This window comes from Petaurus breviceps, unplaced genomic scaffold (genome assembly GCF_028583685.1).
Source record: "Petaurus breviceps papuanus isolate PSGF00001 unplaced genomic scaffold, PetGlider_PUasm1.0 90847, whole genome shotgun sequence".
Lineage (NCBI taxonomy): Eukaryota > Metazoa > Chordata > Mammalia > Diprotodontia > Petauridae > Petaurus > Petaurus breviceps.
In genome coordinates this window covers 21,733,999-21,759,861 of record NW_027187360.1, presented here as the reverse complement: position 1 = coordinate 21,759,861, position 25,863 = coordinate 21,733,999, and the positions used below count along the sequence as shown (strand labels likewise).

Sequence of the window (25,863 nt, the reverse complement as noted above, 5' to 3'; positions counted from 1 at the left end):
TAAAAATTCTTTATATGTAATTGGAGGAAAATAAAATAAATAAAATTTAAATAATATAAATAAAATTTAAAAATAAAATAAAAATAAAAAGAGGATTCCTGCCCTCAAGAAGTTTATGTTCTAATTCAGGTGGCAAAATATGAATAATTGCTATTATAATTCAAGAAACAGAACATTGCTGGAGCTGAGGACACATTTATATACCAATAGACAGAAAATATTACTCAGCTAAAGTGAGGTGTTTAGTCTGTTTCATTCTGAGGGTATCATTTACGAAGGAGCAAAAGCTCATAGATTTAGAACTGGAAGCGATTTTAGAAATAGAAATGTTTAAGTTCCTTGAGGGCAAGTACTATATTTCATTTTTGCTTTTGTAACCCCAGTACATAGCATAGCCTGGCACAGAGTAAACACTTAACAAGTGTTTGTTGATTGCTTGGGCAGAATGTAGGATTCTAGAAGGAATAAGGGACTTTGCTCATTTGAACAGCTAATCTGAATTTGATCCAAAAAAGGTGATTGCAGAACACAAGAAAAATATGAGTACTGGGAAAAGGACCCTACATTTCTGTCCCTTGACTTGAAATCTAACCTATTATTTGATACTCTGTGGAATAAAATTTTCTATGTACTAAGGTCCCACATCAGAGTTGAAAACAGCTCAAACATCAAAGGTAGGGTGTGTGTGTGTGTGTGTGTGTGTGTGTGTGTGTACACATGGAAGCATGGTTCCATGTAGGGGGTGGTCACTTTCGGCCACATGGAATAATCACATTCACAGTTTAATATTGATGCATCTAATAGTAACAATAATATGTCACTTTAAGGCTTGAAAAGTACTTTACATAACTCATTTGGTTCTCATAACACTCCTGGGAGGTATATATTATCTATTATCATCCCAATTTTACAGATGAGGAAACTGAGACTGAGACTTGCCCAAAGTCAGAGAGCTAAGAGTCTGAGGAAGGATTTGAACACAAATCTTTCTAATACTAAGTTCAGAATTATACCAATTTTTCCAACTAGCTGCCAATCAGCAAGCAAGTGTCCTAGGCAGGATCTGAACACAGGTCTTTCTAACACCAAGTCTAGTATTCTACCAATTGTGTCCACTAACTGCCAATCAGCTATGGGCCCTGGAAATGAAAGGATGATGCTGTGTGCTTGGTAGAGAAGGAAGTTTCACAATGCTTTGAAGAAAGGATACCTGCTGCCAGCAAGACATACCAAGTGATGTTGTATTTTGAAAATTATTGGTTGCTGGCTACCTTGTGCCTATTCTGGCCATAATGACACACATTTAAACATTTGGAAATTGAAACAATCAAAGTTGCTGCTGTTTAACTTTGAGAACCTGATTTCTTGGGACAATCTCTTCACTATTAAGACTGGGTCCACTCAGGGCAGCTAGGTGGTGCAGTGAATAGAGCACTGGCCCTGGAGTCAGCAGGATCTGAGTTCAAATGTGACCCAGACACTTGACACACTTACTAGCTGTAAGTCCTTGGGCAAGTCATTTAACCCCAATTGCCCTGCCTTACCCCTCCAAAAAAAAGATTGGGTCCACTCTTATTTTTCTTCAGGGTTTTTTTTTTGTCTATGTTTTCTTTCACAACATGGCTATTATGGATATGTTTTGCATGACTATACATATGATAACCACTATGGAATTGCTTGCTTTCTCCATGAAGGGGAGTGGGAAGAGAAAAAGGGAGAGAATTTAGAACTCAAATGTTTTTACATGTGACTAGGGAAAATTAAATGCTAAATAAATAAAAAAAAAGATTGGGTCCACTCTCCCATTTTAAGGTTGCTTAATGCCAATAAGGAAAGGAAAACTTTCTGTGTCACCACAGCAACATGGGGCAGTGAATAGAGTGCTGGGCCTGGAGTCAGGAAGACTCCTCTTCCTGAGTTCAAATCTGGCCTCAGACATTTCTTAGATGTGTGACCCTGGGCAAGTCACTTAACCCGGTTTGCCTCAGTTTCCTCATCTATAAAATGAGCTGGAAAAGGAAATGGCAAACTACTTGAGTATCTCTGCCAAGAAACCCCAAATGGGGTCATGAAGAGTTGGATATGACTGAAAAATGATTAAACAAAAACAGTAAGAAGCAATACAAAAACTTGGGTACTGTCCACCTAAATGGGGGCTAGGATACTTCACATCTGGTGAGGGGAAGGAAAAAGGAATTGAAGAACTGGCAAAAGGCCAGCATTTGTGTACGAGGGAGATTGGTTAACTGTGACTTCTAAACTCAAATCTCCCCAGAACCTTCTAATTCCTACTGGTTAGTGACTACACATATTCACACTGAGCCAATCACAGGAGTCGCTGTGCACTATGAAAAGAGCTTCCTAAACACTCCTAAAGGCTCATTAGACATCTGGCTGAATTATTCAGACTCTTTCTGCAGAGAGATCCCAAGAAAAACTCATGCTTTCTATTTCTTACCGAATAAGGTAGCAGCTTCAGAAGCACTTAAACTGAACTGTGATTCGAGGAACTTGGGTCCAAAAGTTGACATGCCAGCAATGAGGGTGGCTTCCGTTGCCCCAGCTAAGCAGAGCAGGATGAACGTAGGATTCCGAAGCAGCAGCCAGATTGAGCTGGAGAGAAGGAGGTCAGAGTGGACCGGAAATGAAAAATGCAAATCATAATCAAATTGCTAGTTCTGAGGGTTTTTTTTTTTTTTGGCTTTTTTGGAGGGGCAGTTGGGGTTAAATGACTTGCCCAAGGTCACATGGCTAGGTTTTTGTATATGTGTGTGTTAAGTGTCAGAGGCCGGATTTGAACTCAGGTCCTCCTGACTCCAGGGCCAGTGCTCTATCCACTGCGCCACCTAGTCACCCCTCTGAGTTTTTTTTTTCTCCAGATGTCTTCCTCAGGTAAAATCATAAGTGACTAAAAATTACATAATAAAGTGATTGTATCATAGATTTCAGCTGAAGTCAGGAAGCATTTATTAGGTGCCAGCATGTTCCAGACACCACTATGCTAGGCACTGGTGATACAAAGACAAAAATCATAGTCCTGGGCTTTAAGGAGTCTAATTTACTGAAACAGCTTCTTATGGATTATAAAATACAAAATAAATACAAATTAAATACAGAATCATTTTGTGAGCTGAGGCTCTTGGAAGAAGGTAGGGATTCTAAAAGGAGAGGATAGCATTCCAGGCATGAAGAAGAGCTGGTGCAAAGACAGAAATGGGAGACAGAATGTCATATACAGGACAGCAATATATAGGTTAATTTGACTAGAACAGGTAGTACTTGAGGGAGGAATAATTTATAATCAATCTGGAAATCCAACTCAGAGTTGGACAATGAAAGGCTTTAAATGGCTAAGAGAGGAGTCTGAATTTTATCTGAGTCAGTAGGAACCAGCTGAGATTTCTTGAAAGGGAGTGATGTGATTGGACCTCAGCTTTAGGAATACTAAATTGGCAATTGTGTGGAGGATGGATTGGAGAAGATGGGGAATCACAGAGTATTAGAGCCAAAAGGAATTTCGACATCTTTCTAATCCATCTCCCCCAGCCTTTTTTTTTTTTTTTTTGTATAGACAGAGGTCCAGAAAGAAATTTTTTGCTCAACGTTGCACAGCAAAGAAGGGTAGGTTCCAGGCTCCAATCCAAGTCTTTTGATCCCCAAGTCCAATGCTCTTTCCAATGCCTCAACTAGATTTTGACCCCTTAGATGCTCTACTTTAAGAACAGAGTTGGAAAGGTTCATAAAGAAGCTTTGTTTCCATATTTTCTCCTTTGAGATTTGTGATCCACAGGTTCTCACCTGAGCCCAAGGGAGTCTCCTAGAAAGAGACAGAAATACTCTCCTTTGCTTATGATTAGGTAACAGCATCTAGTAAATTTATTCCAGGAAAGTCAAAATACTGGCAGGAACATAACATGATTCTGTGAGGGAGAAGGTAAGCTTCTTCCAAGGTTTGCTTTTAATTCCTGATTCAGGGTCTGGCTCAGCTGTGCAATCAGCCTATTGCAAAGACAGTGATTTGCATTGTCCTGATGTTTCTTTGCCATTTTGAAGAGGGAATCAGAGGAAAAACAATTTATTTTTTCCCCACTCAAGACTCGGCAGCAGAGCTAGGGTTTCCTCTCAAGTCTGTTAATTCCCAGGCCAGCCATTGTACTTTCTATCAGTCGATCCCACATATACAATCATTAAGGGGGAGCAGAATTAATAACCTTCAGTTTCACAGGCTTGAAAACTGAGGAACTAATTTCTCTTCTGCTGACAAAAGAGAGAACAAAGGAAGAGGCATACAAGGCAGGAAGACAAATACATCTGCTGGTCCTGTGGTTTATCTGGGGGTAGTGAGCAGTGAGTTTAGACCCCAGGGAGCATTTGCAAGGTCTGAAGGCAGAAGACCCTGAAGAAGAGTTTCTGGGTCACAGAAGGAGAAAAAAGGTCACATTCCCAAGGCACTCTGTCACAGAGATGACTAGAAAGGGAGCTTGTGAAAGCTCGCTGACTCGGAAGGAAAGGCGGGCATTTAGCTGGTGGGTCAACAGGCCCCGGCTCCCAACAGAGCCCCTTTTGAGTAATGCCCCAGCACTCATCTTGGCTGACACTGGCAGGGGGTATGGTTGTAAAGCTGAAAAATGCATTGAGGAGGAGGATGTTTCCTCATAATAAGGTGGATGGGGCAGCCCTGGGGGAATAGCCTTCCTCACAGAGTTCCTCTCAGACATACCACAAGTCAACATGAAAAGCCACTCTCCTTTATTCATCTGAAGCAGCGCCCCATCTAACCTTAGTGGAGGGAACTCTGCTCATCCCTTCTGCTACAGACTCAACACATTTTGCTAGATTTTCAAGGGACTGGTTGCTAGGGTGGAGGGAAATTGAATGGAGTCATGGCATATGCAAATGTGTGAGATAGGCAAGCCAAGCTTTAATGGGTCTCCACCTTACTGAGGAAACAAATATATATTTTTAAACCAGACTATGATTTCATCCCTGTAGGGAAGTCCTGGGGAAAACCCCTTCTACCAATGCAGATCAGTGCCAGTTCTTCAACTTGTAGTCTTAGAGACTATCCTCTATGACATGATGTCTCTCAAAGAATTTATATTAAAGTTAAATTACAGGAAGCTGAGTGGTATAAGGGATAGAGTGTTAGCCTTTGAGTCAGGAAGACCTGAGTTCAAATCCTATCTCAGACATTTACTAACTGTGTTACCCTAGGCAAATTACTTGACTTCTCTCAGCCTCAGTTTCCTCATCTGTAAGATGGGGTCAATAATTACACCTACTCCACAAGGGTTGTTGAAAAACAAGGTAACTTATGTAAATTTGCAAACCTTAAAATACTATGTCAATACTAGCTATTATTATTATTTTGTTACTTTTTTGTGGGGGAGGGGGTTTCTCAGGGCTACAACCAGGCAGGGTGACAACAACTTTGTCCCAGGGTGCTGAAATTTAGATGGTGACAGCTGTTGAACTGCAGACAGCTTAGAAACAACTGAGGTTAGGACCAAATAAGCAAGAATAATGAAAAAAGGAAGCTATCACATGGTCGCCTTCCTCCATAGATACTGAGATCATCCATGGCCCAGCCCTTGCTGATGCTTTCCTGCCTTGTGATAGCCAGATCCACCATCACACTACTTCCCCCCTCCTCCTCCCCACCAATTGAATTAGTCCAGGTGTCAAAACGGCTAGTTATAGCTATGGGAATGGAAGAGTTTCTCTAAATTCCAGAAATAGAAGCCACCCCTGCCCCCTTACCCCCCTGCAGTGATGGTGATTTCTCCTCCTTTAAATTTCTTATGGCATTTTGATTGGTTCTTTCATTTGGATGCGTCACAATCTCCTTTGTATCTTAGGTACTTAATGTGGTTTTCCTTTTACTTTCCCTCATCTACTTCTTATTATGGTATAATCTCTTTGAGAAGAAGGACTCTTTCATATCATTGGATGTCTCTCACACTTGGCATGGCACCTTGCTTAATCAATGATGGATGCTGAAGCCACCGCAATTTGACGTAACTTGACACAAAGGCCAAAAGGAAAAGATTTTCAAGTCATAAAGCCTAATTAAGGGCTGGTGTAATGCTCAATATAATGATCAGAGCACCAGCCAAGAGTCAGGATGACCTGGGGGAAGTACTGCTTCTGACATAAATCCGTTGTGTAACACTAGGCAAAGTGCTTAACCTCTTTGTATCCCAGAGCAAGACTCTTAAGACAAAAAACAGTTGCTATAGTGAAATTCCTCACTAGGGGGTTCCCTGCACAGATAAAGTTACAGCAAAATCAAAGAAGCTCATTCTAGCTAAGGCTCTATAACTTCTCTTCTGTATCAGGTGCTATTTTCTGTATGCACAATGCCATGTTTATAATGACATCATTCAACGATATAGGTGGTTTCAGAGATTGAGTCATATTGATTGAGGAAGAGAAAGAAACTGTAATGAGAAGCTTGGGTGGGGAGGGGGTAGAGGCAAATTAAAACGCCATCACAGAAAGTAAGTTCAGAGAAAGCAATTAGAGAACTGATTAGGAGCAACCCCACCAAATAACTAAAGCTTAGACCCCAAAAGTAAGCAAAAGCAAAAATGCCCTTATTAGGAAGCTACATAGGAAAACTGCTATATAATACTGTATTGCCACCCCCAAACTTGACTAAAAAAGTAGGTGGAAATCACCCAGAAATTCTTTAATTGCTTAAAATCATAGAATATTAGCACTAGAAGAGGCTTTCTAGATAAAACAGTACAGCTGCATGATTATATAGATGAGAAGCTAAAAATAACAATGTTCTAAAATGAACTTAAGTCACTAGGCCCAGATGAAGGAATGACACTCTCAGTCACCAAAAGGATCAGTGGAGATTTTTCAAAGATTGTGGAGGTTGGGAGAAGTGTCTCAGGCCTTGGAGATAGCAAATGTCCTTATTTTCTAAGAATGGAAGAGAATAGAGTCTGCCAACTATAGGTCAATGAGCTTGACTGTGATCAGCAAAAATTCTAGAACATGTTAATGGGATGATTTGTGAACATCTAGAAAGGGGAAATTGTTCATGAAGAGCCAGCAAGGTTTTATAAGGACAAGTCATGCCAGATCATTTCCTTTTTGCCACTTTAACTATACTGGTCAATCAGGGAGTTAATGCTAAAGGCACAAATTTTCCTAGATTGCAGCAAAGAGTTTGAATTTTTTTTTCATGGTATTTGACAGACACAGGCTAGATAAGAGCACAGTTAAGTGGCTTTAGAACTATTTCAATGACTGTAGCCAAAGAGTAGAAATTAGTATGTTAATGTTGACAGAGCAGTGCCCAATGAATCTGGTTAACATTGTATCAGTACTTTAGTAAGACAAAGTCATGGAAAGCATGTCAAATTTGCAAATGAAATGTAGTTAGTATGGCAAGCTAACATGTTGAGCAGCAAACAGGACACAAAAAGATGGACCAGACTATCTTGATGAGATTAATTGAAGATGTAGAAACATAAGGAGAGAAACATAAAAAAAGTCTTCTCCTTTGGTCAAAAACACCAACTTCACTAGCACAAGAAGGGTGAGGTAGGGCTAGATAACAGTTGGTATGAAAACAGATTTGGTGGTTCCAGGGAATTGCAAATTCAATAAATCAAAAGTATGACATAGCAGCCAAAAAAGTTAATGCAATCTTGGGCTACAATGAGAGAGAATTGAGGTACAGAACACAGGAAATGAGAGTCCCATTGTGCTATACCCTGGCTACACCATTCCTGAAATACTGTGTTTAGTTCAGGTACCACATTTTAAAAAAAGTTTGTTGACCTACTATAGACTGCATCATCTGAAGATTCAGCCAAACTGGCCTTGTTCCTTGAAGTCCACATTGCCTGGTTCCCTTCAGGCTGTCCAGAAGGCAGGTAGTCCTGCCTCCCTTCCTCTTAGAGTTCAGCCTTAGTTAAGGTGCCACCTCTTACAGGAAATATTTCTTAATTTCTGGAGTTGTTGATGCTCTCTGTATTCTAAAATAATCTTAGGCCATTTTTATAACAAAAATGACAATTCTGCCTAAACTAACTTACTCAGTGCCATACTAATAATCAAACTACCAAAATTATTTTATAGAGCTAGAAAAAATAACAAAATTTATCTGGAAGAACTAATGAAAAAAATACAAAGCAAGGAGGCCTAGCAATACCAGAACTCAAACTATAAGCAGTAATCATCAAAACTATTTGATACTGGCTAAGAAATAGAGTGGTGGATCAGTGGAATACATTAGGTACACAAGACACAGTAGTCAATGCCCATAGTAACCTAGTTTTTGATGAACAAAAAGACCACAGCTTTTGGAATAAGAACCCACTATTTGAGCAAAACTGCTGGGATAATTGGAAAACAATAGAATACAAACTGAGTATAGCCTAATATCACACCATATACCAAGATAAGGTCAAAACGGGTGTATGATTTAGATATAAAGGGTAACATCATAAATAAACTAGAAGAGCAAAGAATAGTCTACCTGTCAGATCTATGGGGAGGGGAAGAATTCATGACCAAACAAGAGATAGAGAGCATTACAAAATGATCATTTTCATTATACTAAATTAAAAAGCTTTTACACAAACAAAACCAATGCAACCAAGATTAGAAGGAAAGTAGAAAGCTGGGAAACAATCTTTATAGTAAATGTCTCTGATAAAGGCCTCATTTCTCAAATATATAGAGCACTGAGTCAGACTTATAAGAATATAAGCCATTCCCCAATTGAGAATGGTCAAAGGATATGAATAGACAGTTTTCAGATGAAGAATCAAAGCTATATTATATAATATATATAATATAATTACATATATAATATATATATATTATATATAAGCATATTAAGAAGTGTTCTAAATCACTTTTGATTAGACAAATGACAAAATGACTCTGAGATACCACCTCACACCTATCAGATTGTCTAATATGGAAAAAAGGAAAGTGATAAATGTTGGAGAGAATGTGGGAAAACTGGGACACTGATGCAGTGTTGGTGGAGTGATCCAACCATTTGATGTAGCATTACTGATATCACTACTAGGTCTCTATCCCAAAGAGATCATAAAAAAGGGAGAAGGATCTACATGTGAAAAAATATTTATAGCAGCCATTTTCATAAAATATTGGAAATTCAAGGGATGCCCATCAGTTGGGGAATGGCTGAACAAGATGTGGTATATGAATATAATGGAATACTATTGTGATATAAGAAAGGATGAACAGGTGGGTTTCAGAAAAAACCTGGACTTACATGAACGGATGCTGAAGGAAGTGAGCAGAACCAGGAATACATTGTACACAGTACCAACAACATTATGTGATGATAAACTATGAATGACCCACCTCTTCTCAGCAATACAATGATCCAAGAGAAGTACAAAGGACTCATGAAGGAAAATGCTATCTATGCCCAGATAAAGAACCAATGGACTCTGAATGTAGATTGAAATGCATTTTTTCACTGTTTTCCTTCTCACATTTTTTTCCCCTTTGGTTCTGCTTCTTTCATAATGACTAATCTGGAAATAATTTTTACATGATAACATGTATAATATATGTCAAACTACGTATCATTTTCAGAAGAGGGGAGGGGAGGGACAAAAATTTGGAACTCAAAATCTTGTAAAAATGAGTGCTAAAAATTTTCTTGACAAGTAACTGGGGAAAAAATAAAATACTTTTAAACTTAAAAACATTTTGTATTTTTTTTTTTAATATATTGTATAACCCAATAGAATGCAAGCTCCTTGAGGGCAAGAACTAGTTTTATTTTGTCTTACACACTAGGTGCTTGGGAAACATTTGTTGTACTTAGTTGAAGATTAGTGGACAAAACTGGAGGTGGTTTAGCCTAAAGAGGAGGAGACTTGGTAGGGGAATGAACATAATCACTATTTTCAAATATCTGAAGTGTTGCCATAGAAGACAGGGATGAGATTTGCAGGAGATATATGCTCTCAGAAATTATTGTTGATCTTCTTACTAACCACTGGTAAGGCTTTTATTCTATCACCGAAGATGTTTTCATACATAAAATATAAGCATTCCTACTGACACCATATTTGAGAATGATTGAGTCATGGCTAGAAATAAACCTGAGCCACATTCTTAGGCTTGACCTTGAAAAGTGTGTGTGTAGGGAAGGGGGAAGTGAGAGGAGGGAGAAAGAAAAGGGAGAGGAAGGAAGAGAGGAAAGAGAGGAGAGAGAATAAGGAGAAGCAAAGGGAGAGAGAAAGGGAGAGAGAAGAGAGGGAGAAGGAAGAAATGGAGAGAGAGAAGAGAAGGAGAAGGAAGAGAGGGAGAAGAGGGGGAAGAAGAAGGAAGAGAGGGAGAGAGAGGAGAGGAAATAGAAAGAAAGGGAAGAGAGAGAGGGAGGAGAGAGAGAGAGGAGAGGGAGAAAGAAGGGAAAGAGGGAGAGAAAAGATAGAGGAAGGAGAAAGAGAAAAGGGAAAGGAAAGAGAGAAGAAAGGGAGAGGGAAGAGAAAGAGAGGAATGAGAGGGGGAGGGAAGAGAGGGAAAGAGAGAACCAAAACTGAGAGATCAAGCAGAGAAGCATAGTGTCAGACTGTTCCCTGGAGGGGAAGGCTATGCATATGTGAGGTTCCTCCAGAGCAATGAAATGACCCCGGAGATGGCTACTGCGGGAAGCAGTGACAGAACAGCATGAAGAATTCTAGTGCCAAACTGGGAGTTTCAAGAACTCACTGCAAGCATTAGTCAAGTATCCCTGATAGAATAATGGAAGGCCACATCTCTTAGAAAGGAATTCTTGGATGACAAAGAGGGCAGAGTGTTATGGCTGCAGATAGAGTACTGGGCCCTGTGTCAGGCATCAAGAAGATCTCAGACACTTACCAGCTGTGTGACCTAGGCAAGTCACTTAGCCTCTGTCTGCCTCGGTTTCCTCAATTGTAAAATGGGATTAATAATAATAATACCTATTCCACAGGCTTGTTGGTGAGGATTAAAGCACAGTACCTGGATCATAGTAGATGCTTAATGCTTTTTTTCTCCTCCCCTATTGTTATCTTCTTTCCCTTAGAAATCATCTTATCCAATCTTTTCATTTTAGAGAAAGCCTAGAGATGAAAAGTGTCTTGCCCAAGATCACTCAGCTATTAAGTGGCAGATCCAGGTATACAATTCAGGCTTTGGATTCCAAGCCAAATAATTCTTTGCATTATAGCACACCCAAACTGGAGGCTTTAATTCCTTTGCATGACCCTGGGCTTTATATCCAGGAGTTCCTGTGAACTAATATTTCTAGGTCTAACGAATTCACATTCCAAGGGAATGGAATAATTATGTGCATACCAGAGCTCTCTGCTTGTATTTGTAGTTTCACTTAGGAATATATGAATAAAGTAATTACTCATTTGGCACTGGAAAAAAAATTCCCAAGTCCTGGGTCACAGAATAATATATTCATTCTCATGCCCTCAGATGAAAAAAGCAATTTTTCATGAGAAAGAAGAATTCTGAGTGCTTTGTGAAATTACAATTTTCTAAAGCCATACAAATCATGGTCTTTCAAATGACAATGAAATAAATGAATCCAGGATCTGAATTTAGAGGAGAAAGTGTTTTATGAATCAGGCCAGAATAGGCAGTACATACTGTTGACTTTCATAACACCAATGAGAGTTTAAGTATACATGGTCAGTATGAATGGCTACACAATAGATCAACTTCATGTATTTACCAGAATTAGCACCTCCACCCTCAGAGGAGGGTTATGGATAAACATGGATTCAGAAGAAGGCATGGGAATGTTATGCTATATACCCATACTGACAAAATTCTGGATACCAAAGTGCTAATATATAATTCATAAAGCACTTCACTCACAATAAACAAGGAGTGTGGGGTATCTAGGTGACACGTACATAGAGTGCTGGGTTTTGAGTCTGGAAAACCTTAGTTCAAATTCCCCTCATTTACCCCATGTGATCCTGGGAAAATCACCAAGCCTCTCTATGCCTCAGTTTACTCATCTGTAAAAGAAAATACTTCCTAGAGTGCTTGTGAGGCTCAAATGTGATTATATGTATGTGTTTTATATATATATATATATACATATATATATAAAATCCTTTTTACTGGTTATTATTATATATACCCATTATATATATCCATATAAAATATGGATAAAGATAAATATATAATGAATATGTAACAATAAAAAGAATTATATATATATATTCATGTATGTGTATATACATATAGTCCATTTTATTGATAAGGAAATTGAAGCCCAGATAGATAAGGTGACATATGTCAAGGATACACACACACACACAAAAACAGACTAGAAAGATGAGCTGAATTGAAAAGGGTTAGAAATCTAGTGTTAGAGCTGAAATTTCAACCTGGGTCTCTTATTTCTAAATCTAGGGTTTTGTCCATTGTACAATGCTGCTTTTTCAATTTATGTCTTGAATGAGTCATTTGAAATGTATTGACCTGATACTGGTTTGCAAAAATCTCTTTAGCTACCAGATGAGTACCTTATCTCTGAAATAATCTATCATTATCCCCCCCCCAAAAAAAAGCACCACCACAACAAACAATCCCATTCAACTATCCTTCTGAACATTATTTGTAAAACTTACTCGTTATTTACCACTGAAATAAGTCATAAGAACTTAGCCCTCTAGAGGTGGTATTCGTGGAATAGCATCTTCAAGGTAGCGAGCATCACAGACTTTTAGAGGAAGGAGGAAGTTTTGAGCTGGTCTATTTGTACCCTTTCCTTCTTTTATAGAGGAACAAACTAAGGCCAAGAGAAGGCGAAAAAACTTGTCCAAGGTCACATGGCTTTTCTATAGCAAGACTAAAACTAGAATTGAGGTGCCCTCTATTCTAGGCGAATGCTTTAATTGATGGAAACAATTTGAGATCTTTTTGCTGCTCCCTATACACATTAAAATGAGCTAACCTAGTTTCCCAGAAGTTTATTTTTGAAATCTAGGATATTTCCATTCTAGTTAACCACTTGATCACTCCTTCAATGGGGGTAGGAGGTGGGGATGTATCCTCCTTCATTATCAGGAAATGACTTTAATGATCTATAATTTTGTGAGTGTGCATATTCCCTCCTCTGGTGTAGATTACAACTCCTGTATAATCTTAGTAGAAAGACAGTCTTTGAAAGTTGGTGTGGCAAAAAAAAAATCATTTCAATCATTCACTGGGTTTGATTTCAAAGCCCTTCCAACTTGGTAGGACCTATAGTAGCCAGACTTGTGTTCTAATAACACAACTTTCAAGGTTTACCTCAGCACCACAAGAAAGCATCAGGGCAAGACTTTGAGGGAAAAGAGGATCAGTAACTAATCTTCATCTGGAGTCATTATTGAGGAAGGGTGATCAGAGCTTTGCGCAAGGGCATAAAAATGTAAAGGGTGTGGATAGCATTTCAGTGCCCCTTCAACATGGGAAAACAACAGAGCACCTAGTTAGTAGTAAAAGTTAGAAAAGAAAGATACCAGATGGCATGCATGCATACTTCCCCTGACCCTCTTCCTCTCCCAGTATCCTTTTGGTATGCCAAGATCTCTGTCTCTTCCTTCTCCGCCCTCCCCCAGTGAGGTAGCGTATAAGTTTCCCCTTCATGTTGCAAGGTCTAAAGTCCCTTCCCACTTACGCTCCCCAACTGAAGAAGTTTTTAAAATGGTGATTGAAGGGTATATTTGAAATGCTTGTGCTAGGCATGTTTTATGGAGTTCTACCCAGGCATTAGTACCAGTATTAGCTATGGTTCTGTATATGCTTGGTAAAAACAGTACCTTCTATTTCCTATTCCAACCTAATAACAAGGCTCAGCTAATAGTTCCCAAGGCCCTGGTCATCTGGTAACAGAAAGCTCTTCAAATAAAATGGGCACAGTTGGGCTACAGGAGCTCAGGCAATGGGTTTGGAAAACTGCTTTTCTTTCCATATGGCTTTACCTAAACACTCATGGAAGGATATAATAGGACATCTTAGGGAGGATTCACAAACAAATAACAAGAGATAAAGAGAATGTTTGAAGTGGCATTGAAAGTTTCCTTGGCTTTCATTATTATCTGCATTTTCTCAACTATAATTATCATATTTAATTTCCCTAGAGGATGAGTTATGATCCTGAAAAATGGCATTTTTCTTCTGGAATTAATTTTATTGACAGCAGCTGGTTCAGTGAAATCCTCACACATTTAACCTTTAATGAAGCAAATAATTTGGCCCCAAACCAACTAAATAGGAAGACCTGATTAAATTCTGTGCTTTTTTTGGAGGGGTGTATGTGGAAGGAAAATTGATAAATCATTTTATTAATACAGGGAGTTACCTGGAGACATACAACAACAAGCCTTTACTAAAATAGATCAATGTGTCTTCTGTCACTTAGAGTCTTGGACAGTTGTCTGAGGCACTGAGAACATAAGTCATTTGCCCAGGATCACACAGCCAGTCTGTATCCAAGGTGTGTCTTGAACCCAAATCTTCCTGGCTCTGAGGCCAGCTCCTTCTCTTTACTTTCATCCCTATTATTTTCCAAATGTCTAAATATGCTGAGAATTAGTTTCGTATTTTACCCTCAATTATAGTAGAAATAGTGATGGGCTTAGAACCAGAAGATTGTGATTTGAACAGAACATTTTCTCTAGTCGGGTCTCAGTTTCTTTCTCTCTAAAATGATGGGGTTGAATAACAATATCAGACAACTCAAACCTGGCTTTAACATTTGGGTTTCTGGTGATAACAAGAAACTGTTTTTTCCTGTCCCAGATAGAGGACAAGCTGACCTTAAGATTTATCAGGGCAACTGATCTTTAACAAGAGTTTGTCCCATAGTTAACAGGGACCTTAGTGGATTTCTAGTTCACCCACTCCATAACAGGACAGAAATTCTCTCTATCAAATACTCCACAAGGAGTCAACCAGTCTCAGCATTCAGCTTCTGGACACCTAAACAACCCCCCGTTCCTTCTGTTGATCTTTATAGGGCAGGATTTTCTTATCATCTTGGCTGTTCATCTCTTGGCTGTTCATCATCGCCCCCCTCCTCCTTTTGGATGCTCTTGAGCTTGTCAACATCCTTCCAAGGCTCTTCTGCTGCTGTCTGATCAGAGAGGGCCACGTATACAAAAGAGGCAGTCCCTTAAGTCATTCTGGAAATTTTATATCTATTAATTCAATCTATGACAGCTTTAGCTTTTTGGCTACTACATCTCATTTTTGGTTCATATTTAGCCTGCAGGTCACTAAAACTTCTAGATCCCGTGCCATGCCTCTGTTGACCCCCACCCCTGCGCCCCCGCTTCCCCAGTGGTTGTTTAGTCAAGCTTGCCTTTCTCTCTTATACTTATGTTTTGTTGGTCAGTTTTTCAAGCACGTCTGACTCTTCATGACCTCATCTGGGTTTTCTAGGCAAAGAGGCTGGAGTGATTTGTTATTTTCTTCTCCAGCTCATTTTACAAATGAGGAAACTGAAGCAAACAGGGTGAAGTAACTTTCCCAGAGTCACACAGGTAGTAAGCGTCTGAAGTCAGAGTTAATCTCATGAAGATGAGTATCCCTGATTCCAAGCCCAGTGCTCTATCCCCTGTATCACCTGCCTATCTTATATGTCCTATGCCCTATACATTTGTAGGTTATAATTTTTAAATTCAAATGTAGGACCTTCTATGAGTCCTGTTAAATCTCATCTTGAGGCAGAGGCCAAGTCAAAGTTTTATTTTACGGTGCTTAATAGAACAATGCCACTAATATGACTACTCTTTAGAATGACAAATAGTGTTCTTGATATTCTGAAATTATTTGCAATGGTAAAAACACAAACATGAAATTTGCAAAAAAAATTAAAAAAAAAATTCAGTCCTAACAAGAATTTGATGATCTAAAGCTCTTGTATGGCTCATTTTTTTTCTTCTGTCTTTTCTGCCTCTTGTCTCAGTCACAAGCAGAACCGAGAAGAAAGGGCATAGGAAGACAATGAGTGCCTTTGCAGAAATACATCACTCTGTACCTGTCACTTATCTTTCTCCTCACTGTCTAATAGTGAAAACAGGGAAGTAGCCCTAACAACATCCTTTAGCCCCCTGCAGTGGTTGTAATCAATTACCACAGTGAACAGTGCCTTACCTAGCCCTAATGTGGCCAATTAGATTTACTAATGGATTCAGAAAAAAAAATGCTTCTCAGAATTGCTGGATTCTTTGAAACTGAATTCTTTCTCCAAAGTGTCTAAAAGGAGATCAGAGCACCAGCTGTGGTCCCCTGGAAAACCTATTCTGAACTAAACTGTCATTGTGTGAGTGACCAGAGACAATACATTAAGTAACTCTGAAGGAAACCGGCACGGGAGTCAAATCAAACCAAAAGTTGAGGGTGGGGGGGAGATGAAATCACTATGACATGAAACAAAGAAATGAATATTTGGAAACAAAAAAACAAAACAAGAAATGCACTTAATGTCCAACAGATAGGGAGGCAGATGAGAAAGAAATGGGAGGTAGACAATGATTTCTTGCTAAAATCCCTTAAATGCCCCATGAGATAATGGTATGAGCCTGACACCACCCTGCTGTGCATGGGACATAGCCAGCACAGAATTCAGTTTGCTGGAATCACTTGAAACTCATAAGCCTCAGAAATTTTCTTTGAGGGTCAATTTGCATCATCCTGGTGCTGGCAAGTCCTGCTGGCATTCCTTGCTTCCGATTTAGAGGAAGCTAATTTGGTAACTAATTTCCCATGATTCCATTTATGTGAGTGAGATCTGATTTGTGAAGATAAAGGACCACTGTGAGGTAGGGCGGGGGCTGCCAGATGCCAAGCACATGGGGAGACTATTAACAGTGATAACATTAAGGCTGCTGAGCAGGGCAAGATGCATGTAACTAGCAGCTGGTGCCCAGACCAATTGCAACAAAGATAAGCTGCCCAGGGAGGACCACAGACCTTTTTTAAGGGCAAAACCCATTTGTTAAGGCAGTGATTCAGAAAAGGGGAGTCTAGTCCTAAAGATCTGGGTGTGTTGTTCTTCCACTTCCAAGCCTGAGAATCAGTAGAAAAAGACACATCTGTGACATCTGGGCTTTAAGAAGGGTTTAAAAATCGATCATTTGTTCATTACATAACTTAAAAAAACATTTAACCTGTCTTTACTATATCTCTATGATGTAAAAATAAGCCCTTTTGCAGGAAAGGAATTTTGGGAAACAGAATGAAAATTTTAGTCCCTTAGGGGTGAGAGGAGTAAGCACAGGAAAGGCACAGTTTAAGAGAAGTTTGTTACAAATAACAGTGTCACCAGCAGCGGTGTTTTTAGAAAGCAGCTGATGAGACAGGTCCTTACAGAGGCAGATCTTTGACTGTTTTCCCAAAGTCTGGATCAGATGCCGTCTTATGGCTCCCATCCTTTAACTGATGAGTTTCAGACACCCTCATTACCACATATCGCTGAGATCCTGGAAGAAGATGAAAGGAAAATTTAAAGGCAAATAGCAGGAATGGGAAAGTATCCTGAAGTCAGTTTATTGAGGCTCAGTCAGGCAAGCTGCATTTCTAACACCTTGATTTAAAAATCCCACCTGAACACCCCCAATCTCTCTTACTGGGAGCATCAGGCCTGTGGTCATAGGATGGCTAGGATTGGGTAACTTGAAACACAAGCACAACAATATTTGTTGATTGGATTTTCCACACATTTCATTGTGAGACAAGGAAGACAGGACCATGGAAATCAAGCTTGGATAGGATTTTTTGCAATTTCTAACTTTCCCTCAGTTCATCTTCTTTGAGGGCCTTCTCAGACTCTGCAGAGACAGAAGAGCTTTGGGCAATTTATTTTAGGGGCAAAAATGCCAGAAAATGTGGAATTTTTTGGAGAAGGGTGTGTGGGGGAGGAAAAATTATTCCCATGAATATCCAACAACCACGAGGGAGCCTGTCTGATGAATGAGAATAGGAGACGGGCAGCTTAGAGATGAGGGCATGGAGGAAAGCAAAATTATTTAACCAGACACTAATTCCATAGCCACAACTGTATCCCATTTCTTATTTGTATGTACTCATAAATCAGTATATGGAAAGCAGAAAGGTCAGGTTTGCTAACATGTAAAACAGAGGCTAGCTACAAGCAACAAAGGTTCAAGTTCCCCCACCCCGCACAACTAGTAACTGTTTGTCTGAAGTATTCAGCTCTGGTGGTTCAGCTCAGCTTCCTTCACACACTTGACTAATCCAGAACAATCATGTTAGAAATAAGGCTTGAAAGACTTTCAGAGACCAATTGTTTAGTGGCAAAGGGGAAGGTAAGATGGAAGGTGTGCGCTGCCTTTTTCTGCACTGGATTCTCCTTCCTGCCCCAAGATGCCTTATGACAGCATAAAGACTGGGAAAAGAAAGTGCCTACCTGGCAACTGACGAGGGTAGCCAAGGATGGGGATGGAAATGAGGAAGGCAGATGCTCCAGCCCCCAGGAACCCGATCCACCAGGCCCCAACCCACAAAGGGTTTTCTGTAGTTAGTTCAGTCCTGAGAAAGGGGGGAAAAGAAAAGAAAGTGATGTCTCAAATCATTGTTTATCATAAATCCATAAATGTGACCCTTCTTCACAGACTTTTCTAATGGGATCTGATTAAGCTAAGAAGGTATGGAGTATTGATAAATATATTCTTTATTCTGATTTAAAAAATGAAAGCTGCTCCCATTCCCATGATGCCTGTGAATCTTAGGCTAACACTGGGAAGGTGCCCTAGAAGTCATATAGTATAACCCTGTCGTTTTACTAATAAAGACACTGATGTCCAGAGAGGTTAAATTACTTCTCTAAGGTCACATTTTGGTAGAAAGTGATTGAAGTGGGATATGAAGCCAGGTCCACTGACTCCAAATTCACTACTCTTTCTGGGGAAGCCCACTGCTTCTGTTATAGTACAGTTCATAAAGCCCTTTTCACAACCCTGTGAGGTAGGTTGTATAAGGATCATCATCCCCATTTTATACATGAGGGAATATTGATGGGAACAATATAGATAGGTAGATAGGTAGGTAAGTAGATAGATAGGCAGGTAGACAGAAGGAGAAAGCATCAATTAAGTGCTTACTATGTTTCAGCATGGTGCTAAGTGGTGGGAATACCAATACAGGCAAGCAAGATGGTCCCTGCCCTCAAGAAGCTTTTATTCTTTGGTATTTTCTTTAACTCTTGATACATTTAATGTTTTGTCCTTCCATTTATACTCTCATAAATTACAAAGCAGGTTCACTTCACAAAATAAAACCATTTCCGGATAACTTTTTTTATGACAGTATCAAGAATTACATATGCTATAGCAAAGCTGGAAAGTCATGGGAAAGTCCAAGAGTAGAAATGCTACCCTCAAACACTCGCCCACACCCACACCCACATATACTGTGCAATTGTGCTGTCCAGGCCCATAGCCCTTGTGACTCCTCCCTATTTTAGAGGACACAAAAATGCACTCTTCCCCCTCCTCCTCCTCCTCTTCTGCCTCTCTCTACTTCACTTTGCACCAATGAAATATCAATATCAATGAAATATCAATGCTTTTCGAGATCATTCAGAGGAGTTAAAATTACATGATTCAGCTAATCAGGGGGAAAGATAAAAAAAAAACAACATAAACCAATAACGATCTGGGAGGGTGGTGATTTGAGTATATTTGTAAGATTTTGTCTGGGTGGAAATTTAGGTGCAAAGAGGCATATTAAGAAAACAGATGAACAACATAAAGAAAACAGAACCTGTCATAGGATAAGATTAAATAATCAACTACAGATCAGCAAGAAGCTTATATTCTAATGGGGAAAAGACTCCACATAATGGAGATCTGGAAAAGAGAGAGGTATGTGCAGTGGCATGGCAGGGAGCAACCCAGGCTTTGCCCAAAGTCACACAGCTATTCAGGGATGAAGAGCTGGGTTTCAAACTCAGTGCTCCAAGGACTTCATCATTCTTTCCACCACACCATGTGGCCTTTGAAGCAATTCTAATGATGGATTTGGGCACCATGCTTTCCAGCTAATGTGCCTAGTTCTAAGGATCAGTGCAAAGACCACAGTAAGCTGATCTCTCTCCAAAATAATCATAACGGGCCCCACAGATACAGGCTTCCTATTTTGAGGTCTAGGATCAGCAGGCGTTCCATGGACGAGCAAGTGTAGTGTATCCTATCCCCGAGCCATTAAAACTAAAACAGTTCAAATGAGATGAACAGATTGCATATCTGGGGCCTCATAAAATTTTCTAAGTGGGAGCAGAGAGGTTCAACTAGAACCAAATGGAAGCTTGCAGCAAAAGCATCTTTACAAGTTTAGGTGTAACAACACATACAAAGATAATTTTTTTTTCTAGCTGCAAATGTAAATAAGAAGAAAATGATTTGGGGGAATTTTAGTCTAATTGGCAATTCAGCTCCACTGTGGAAACTATTCATATTAAAGTTAGAGTTGGAGGAACTTTAGAGGTCATCTTGTCTAACTCCTTTATTTTACAGATGAAGAAACTGCGGCCCAGAGAAGTTAAATGACTGGCCCCAGATTTGTTGTTGCTGTTCAGTCATTTCAGTCATGTCCGATTCTTTGTGACCCTATTTGGAGTTTTCTTGCCAGAGATGCTGATGTGGTTTTTCATTTACTTCAGCTCATTTTACTGATGCGTAAACTGAGACAAAAAAGGTTAAGTGACTTGCCTAGGGTCACACAGCTAGTAAATATCTGAAACAGATTTGAACTCAGGTCTTTCTGACTCTGAATCTGACACTGTATATACTTTACCACATTGCCTCTATTTCTAGGTTCTGACTGGTAAGAACCCTAGAACTGAGTCTTGTAAGAACCCTAGGAAACTGAGTCACAAGATAAGATAACAGGAGATCTCTGGCCTGTTACAGAGGAGGAAAATGAGAAGAATGACTTATGGCCTAGGGAGTCAAATCTTTAGGGCTAGGAAAGATGTTAGAAATCACTTACTATGACTCCCTCAAATATTGTAGGCTGCCCACACATACCCAGTCTTCTGGAATCCCCTAAAAGAAATTTGGAGCAATGGAGCAGACAAGAAAACTTTTGGGGAAGAAAAGATCTAGTTTACATGGGCAAGATGAGGGTTTAGCTTTTGCAGAGCTTTTAAGGGCATCTACAAGTTTTCTAGACCAGGAACATCACTGTAATGCCTCCTATTTTACTGTTTCCAGAAGAATGTGAAAAGAGTAAAGGAGAAATTAAAGGAGTAAAAGAGTAAAGGAGAAATTAAATAAAGGCGAAGTTCCAGTTGCAGCAAGGGTTTTGTGAAGCATCCACCACACATTTTTGGTGCATATGATAATAGCAACATTTGATATACCTATTCTTCAACATGTAGCAAGATATTGGAATTTGTAACAGCTGTAAAGCTTTAGAAAGAACAAGGACAAGGAAGTCCATCTGTGGAAAGATTTCAAGGTGTGGAAATGCCTGAAATGAGGCTCATAAATATAAAATAAATCCAACTAGACATCTCGGAAAAGGAAGATTAGTAAATATAATGAGGGAAAATGTTAGTAGCTCACTTGAAAGAAATGGAGTTTGGTAATTGCAAATAACAAGTAACAACAAAATCAAAGGAAAATTTCAATCATTATGAGAAAGGCTTCCTTCTCCCTCCCCCACTTTTGGGGTCTTATAGTATTAAGGACTCCTACTGTGGAAAATCAGTTAATTCTTGATGATTAAATGATGCTGTTATGTAATTGCCTGTAATCAATGGTCTTAAAAGAGTGGCTTAGGGAACTATGTTAAGTGATTTGCTTATGCTCACATAACTAGTAGGTGTCAAAGGCAGGATTTGGATCCAGGTCTTCCTGATCCTAAAATTGATACCCAATTACAATGCCATGCTGTCTCTCATGTTTCCTTTTTTTTTTTTTTTTTCTGGTTAGGATTTCCATAGTTCTGCCCTTTCCCTCCACACACCTCTCCACAGAGATAAAAACAAACCAACTAGTCAACAAGAGAAGAATGTAAAAAAAAATGAAATTTGAATTTCAAGTAAAAAATTGGAAAGTCAATTACCTACTAAAAAATGGCTTTATCAGCAGAATCTCTCTTTCCAAAGAACTCTTAGATTATGTTCCAGTACCACTATTGGGAGGGCATTTAAACTCTCTGGCTCCCATTCGTGATGTCCTACCGTAAGTTTTTCTTCACTGTGAGCAATGGTAAGCAACTGTGAATCTTAGCCATTACCTATTTTATTATTGAAAAAAAAATAGAATGTAATTTATGGAACTAGAACTTCTTGGCAAACAACATGTACATTGTTTGCATTAAAAGAAAAGCTTTACCATCAATTGGGGAAATGGCTGAACAAGTTGTGGTATATGAATGTAATGGAATACTATTGTGTAATAGGAAATGATGAGCAGATAAACTTCAGAAAAATCTGGAAAGACTTATATGAACTGATGCTGAGTGAAATGAGCAGAACATTGTGAACAGTAACAGGAACAATTGTGTGATGATCAACTATGAATGACCCAGCTCTTCTCAGTAATACAATGATCCAAGACAATTTCAAAGGACTCATGATTGAAAATGCTATCCACATCCAGAGAAAGAGCTATGAACTCTGAATGCAGACTATTTTCATTTTCTTCATTTTTTCCTCTTTTTTCCTTCTGTTCTGTTTCTTCTTTCACAATACAATGAATATAGAAATACGTTTTACATGATTGCACACATATAATATACATCAAATTGCTTACCATTTGGGGGGGGTAGGGAGAAAAATTTGGAACTCATATTTTTAAAAACTGAATGTTAAGATTGTCTTTACATGTAATTGGAAAAAATGAAAGCTTTATAATTTCTGAGAAAGTATGACTAAACAGTAGTTTGTCTGGAAAGAAAGGTGCGGGAGTATTAGTATACTGTAAGCTCAATATAAGTATACAGTGTCATTTTTTTAGTCAAAATAATAGCTAGCATTTAGAAATACTATACCATTTTTTCTCACATCAACTCTGAGAAATAGGTGCTATAATCATCTCCATTTTGCTGATGAAAAAACTGGGACAGACAAAAGTCGACTGATCTGTCCAGGGTCACACAACTAGAAAGCAAGGCATGATTTGAACCTGGGCCTACTTGATTCCAGGTTCAGCACTTCCATTGCATCATCTTTGACTGCATGAAAATCAACTAAGGATTTATTAAGTGCTGATTGTATGCCAGGCACTGAGCAAGCTCTTGGGACAGGAAGTGACAAAAAGACCAAAAAAAAAAAATGAAATCATCCCTGATCTCAGGAAGCTTACATTATATTGAGAGAACAATAAGGTAGACAGAATAAATACAAAATAAATGGAAGGTATTTAAACTAGAAAGTAGGTGGTAGAGAGAAATTATCAGCAGTTGGGGGGATCAGGAAAGGTTTCCTACAGAAGATGGGAAGTGAGAGATTCTATGAAGCAGAGGTCAGGATGGTGGGCATTCCATGCAGGGAGTAAGGACAATACAAAGGCATAGAGAGAGGAGATAGAATGTGTGAAAGTTTGGAAAGAGCTTTAAAAGCCAAAATATGAAGCTTATACTTCATCTGAAGGCCAGTAGGGTGCCAATAGAGCTTATTGAATAGGAGACTGACATGGCTAGAGCTGTGCTTAAGACAAATTAGTTTTGGCATCTGTGTTAAGGCTGGATTGAAATGGGGGAAGAAGAAGCAGGGAAACTAATTAGGAGGTCATTGCTAGAGTCCAGGCAAGAAGAGACAAGAACTTGAAATAAGATGGTGGCTACATGTGTAGAGAGAAGGGGTAAGATGTGCTAGATTAAAAGTATTTAGAAGTATTGTGGAGTTAGAAGGTATTAGAAGGTTGTGGAGTTAGAACCAATTAATTTGGTAACTGATTGGATCTATAGAATGAAAGAGAGTGAGGAGTCAAAGTTTAATGCTTAGGTTATGAATCTGGGAGACTAGGTGATGCCATTGACAGAAATAGTCAAGTTTGGAAGGAGGGAGGCTTGTGGAGAAAGATGTGGTCAGTTTTGGACTGGAAGTGGAAAGAGACTAGGACTAGGGAGATGATAGGAAATGGCAAACCAGTTCTGAATCTTTGCCAAGAAAACCCTAAATAGATCACTAAGAGTGAGATGTGACAGAAACAACTGAATAGCAACAGTCCCACTCTATTCTATCCTGGTCAGTGTTCAGTTCTGGCTGTCGACTTTTAGGAAGAATATTGATAAATCAGAAATCATTCCAAGAAGGGCAACCAGGATAATGAAATTGAGATCATATCAGATGAGGATGTTCTGAAGGAAATGGAGATTCTTAGGCTTGAAGAAGAGTAGATTAAAGAGTCCTCCTCAAGTATTACCGTAAAAGGGTTGTCACATTATGGGAGGCATAGATCTGTGGCCCCACAGGACAGAAATAGATGCACTGAGTAGAAGCTGCAAAGGGACATAATATAAGGAATCTTCCTAACCATTGGATCTGTCCAAAAGGAGAATGAGTTTGGTAGGAATTGGGTTCTCCTTCTCATTGGAGGTCACGTAACAACTAGATGTTCATATACCAGTTATGTTACAAGGGATGTATTAGCTCAGGTATAGATTTGACTTGGAAGTGTGCTGAAATAAGTTCAGGCTGGCTCTTGGGACTGATTGATTGCTCAGTTTTCAGGGTGAGCATTTACACCTCAGAAATCGGCAAATGCTACAAATCAGGGCTTGATGTATTATTCTGTTAATTGTTTACACTTAAGGTGATGGAGAAAATGGTAATAATGGAGATTAAACTTTTGAATGTGTTACAGGCACAATTTTTGGAGAGCCAATTATTAAACATTTACCAGGACACCACAGGCTGGGCTACATAGTCTCTGGGGTCTCTTAGATCTGCAGAGACTTTCTCTAGAGACTTCTAGCTGCTTTGTGGAGCACTGCAGGATATGACTGATATGATCCACTGATCTGACTGCATTAGGTGCTTTCAGAATCCAAACCATGTTAAATGACCCTGACAGTCTGTCCCCTCTCAACACTCCCCTAGCAAGTGTGTACATGGTATGATGTGAGCCCTTTCTTATTCACACAAAGAATCATAGCTCTAAAGCTGAAAGGACCTTAGAATGGGACCAACACCCTGATTTTATCAAGTCAGCTAGGGGGCACAGGGCATAGAATGCCAGACTTGGAGTCAGTAAGACCTGAGTTCAAATCCTGCTTCAGACACTCAAAACTGTGTGACCCTGGGCAAGTGAATTTACTTTTCTCAGACTCAGTTTCTTCATTTGCAAAATAGATATCATAATAGGACCTACCACACAAGTTGTTGTGAGGATAAAAAGAGAATATATGTATATATATGCACACACACACCTGCAAATTTTCAAGTTCAATATAAATCCTTGCTATTTTATATTAATTATATCATCAATATGCTAATTTTAAATTAAAAGGATAAATAATATTAAAAATAATATTAAGCATTTATATAAAGGGAAGGGTAGTTATAGCTGTTAGGAGAATATTATGAATACTAACAATTACTATGATTAATTTTGCCCAAGGTCACAAGGATATTAACTGGGGCAGGGCAGGGATTAAAACTCAAATCTTAATTCTTTTCCTTTGTGTGAGGGGTCTGTGAGGAGAGGACTGGAGGGGCCTATCTCATGTGCAAAATGTATCCCTTCATCCCTAGATCTAGAACAGCCTTGGGACTCAGGCAGGTGCAGGGCAAGATGACCTCTGAGTCCTAGGATCCCAAGGCTCCTGTGGGGTGTTTGATCAGAGTCACTGCAGATACTCTCCTATCAAACTATAATTAGGGTTGGAAACCACCTT

At 39.2% G+C, this 25,863-nt stretch overlaps 1 protein-coding gene across 1 annotated transcript in view; it reads right to left on the bottom strand.

The window, feature by feature from the left end:
• Nucleotides 1–25,863, bottom strand: part of SLCO4A1 (solute carrier organic anion transporter family member 4A1) — a 79,095-nt gene that overhangs the window by 11,177 nt on the left and 42,055 nt on the right. Inside the window, exons 4-6 of the mRNA XM_069072555.1 lie at nucleotides 18,422–18,543; nucleotides 17,363–17,474; nucleotides 2,459–2,613 (exon numbers count right to left, since the gene is read on the bottom strand). Of these exons, the coding sequence (XP_068928656.1) occupies nucleotides 2,459–2,613; nucleotides 17,363–17,474; nucleotides 18,422–18,543 (389 nt within the window). The remainder of the gene's footprint in view (nucleotides 1–2,458; nucleotides 2,614–17,362; nucleotides 17,475–18,421; nucleotides 18,544–25,863) is intronic.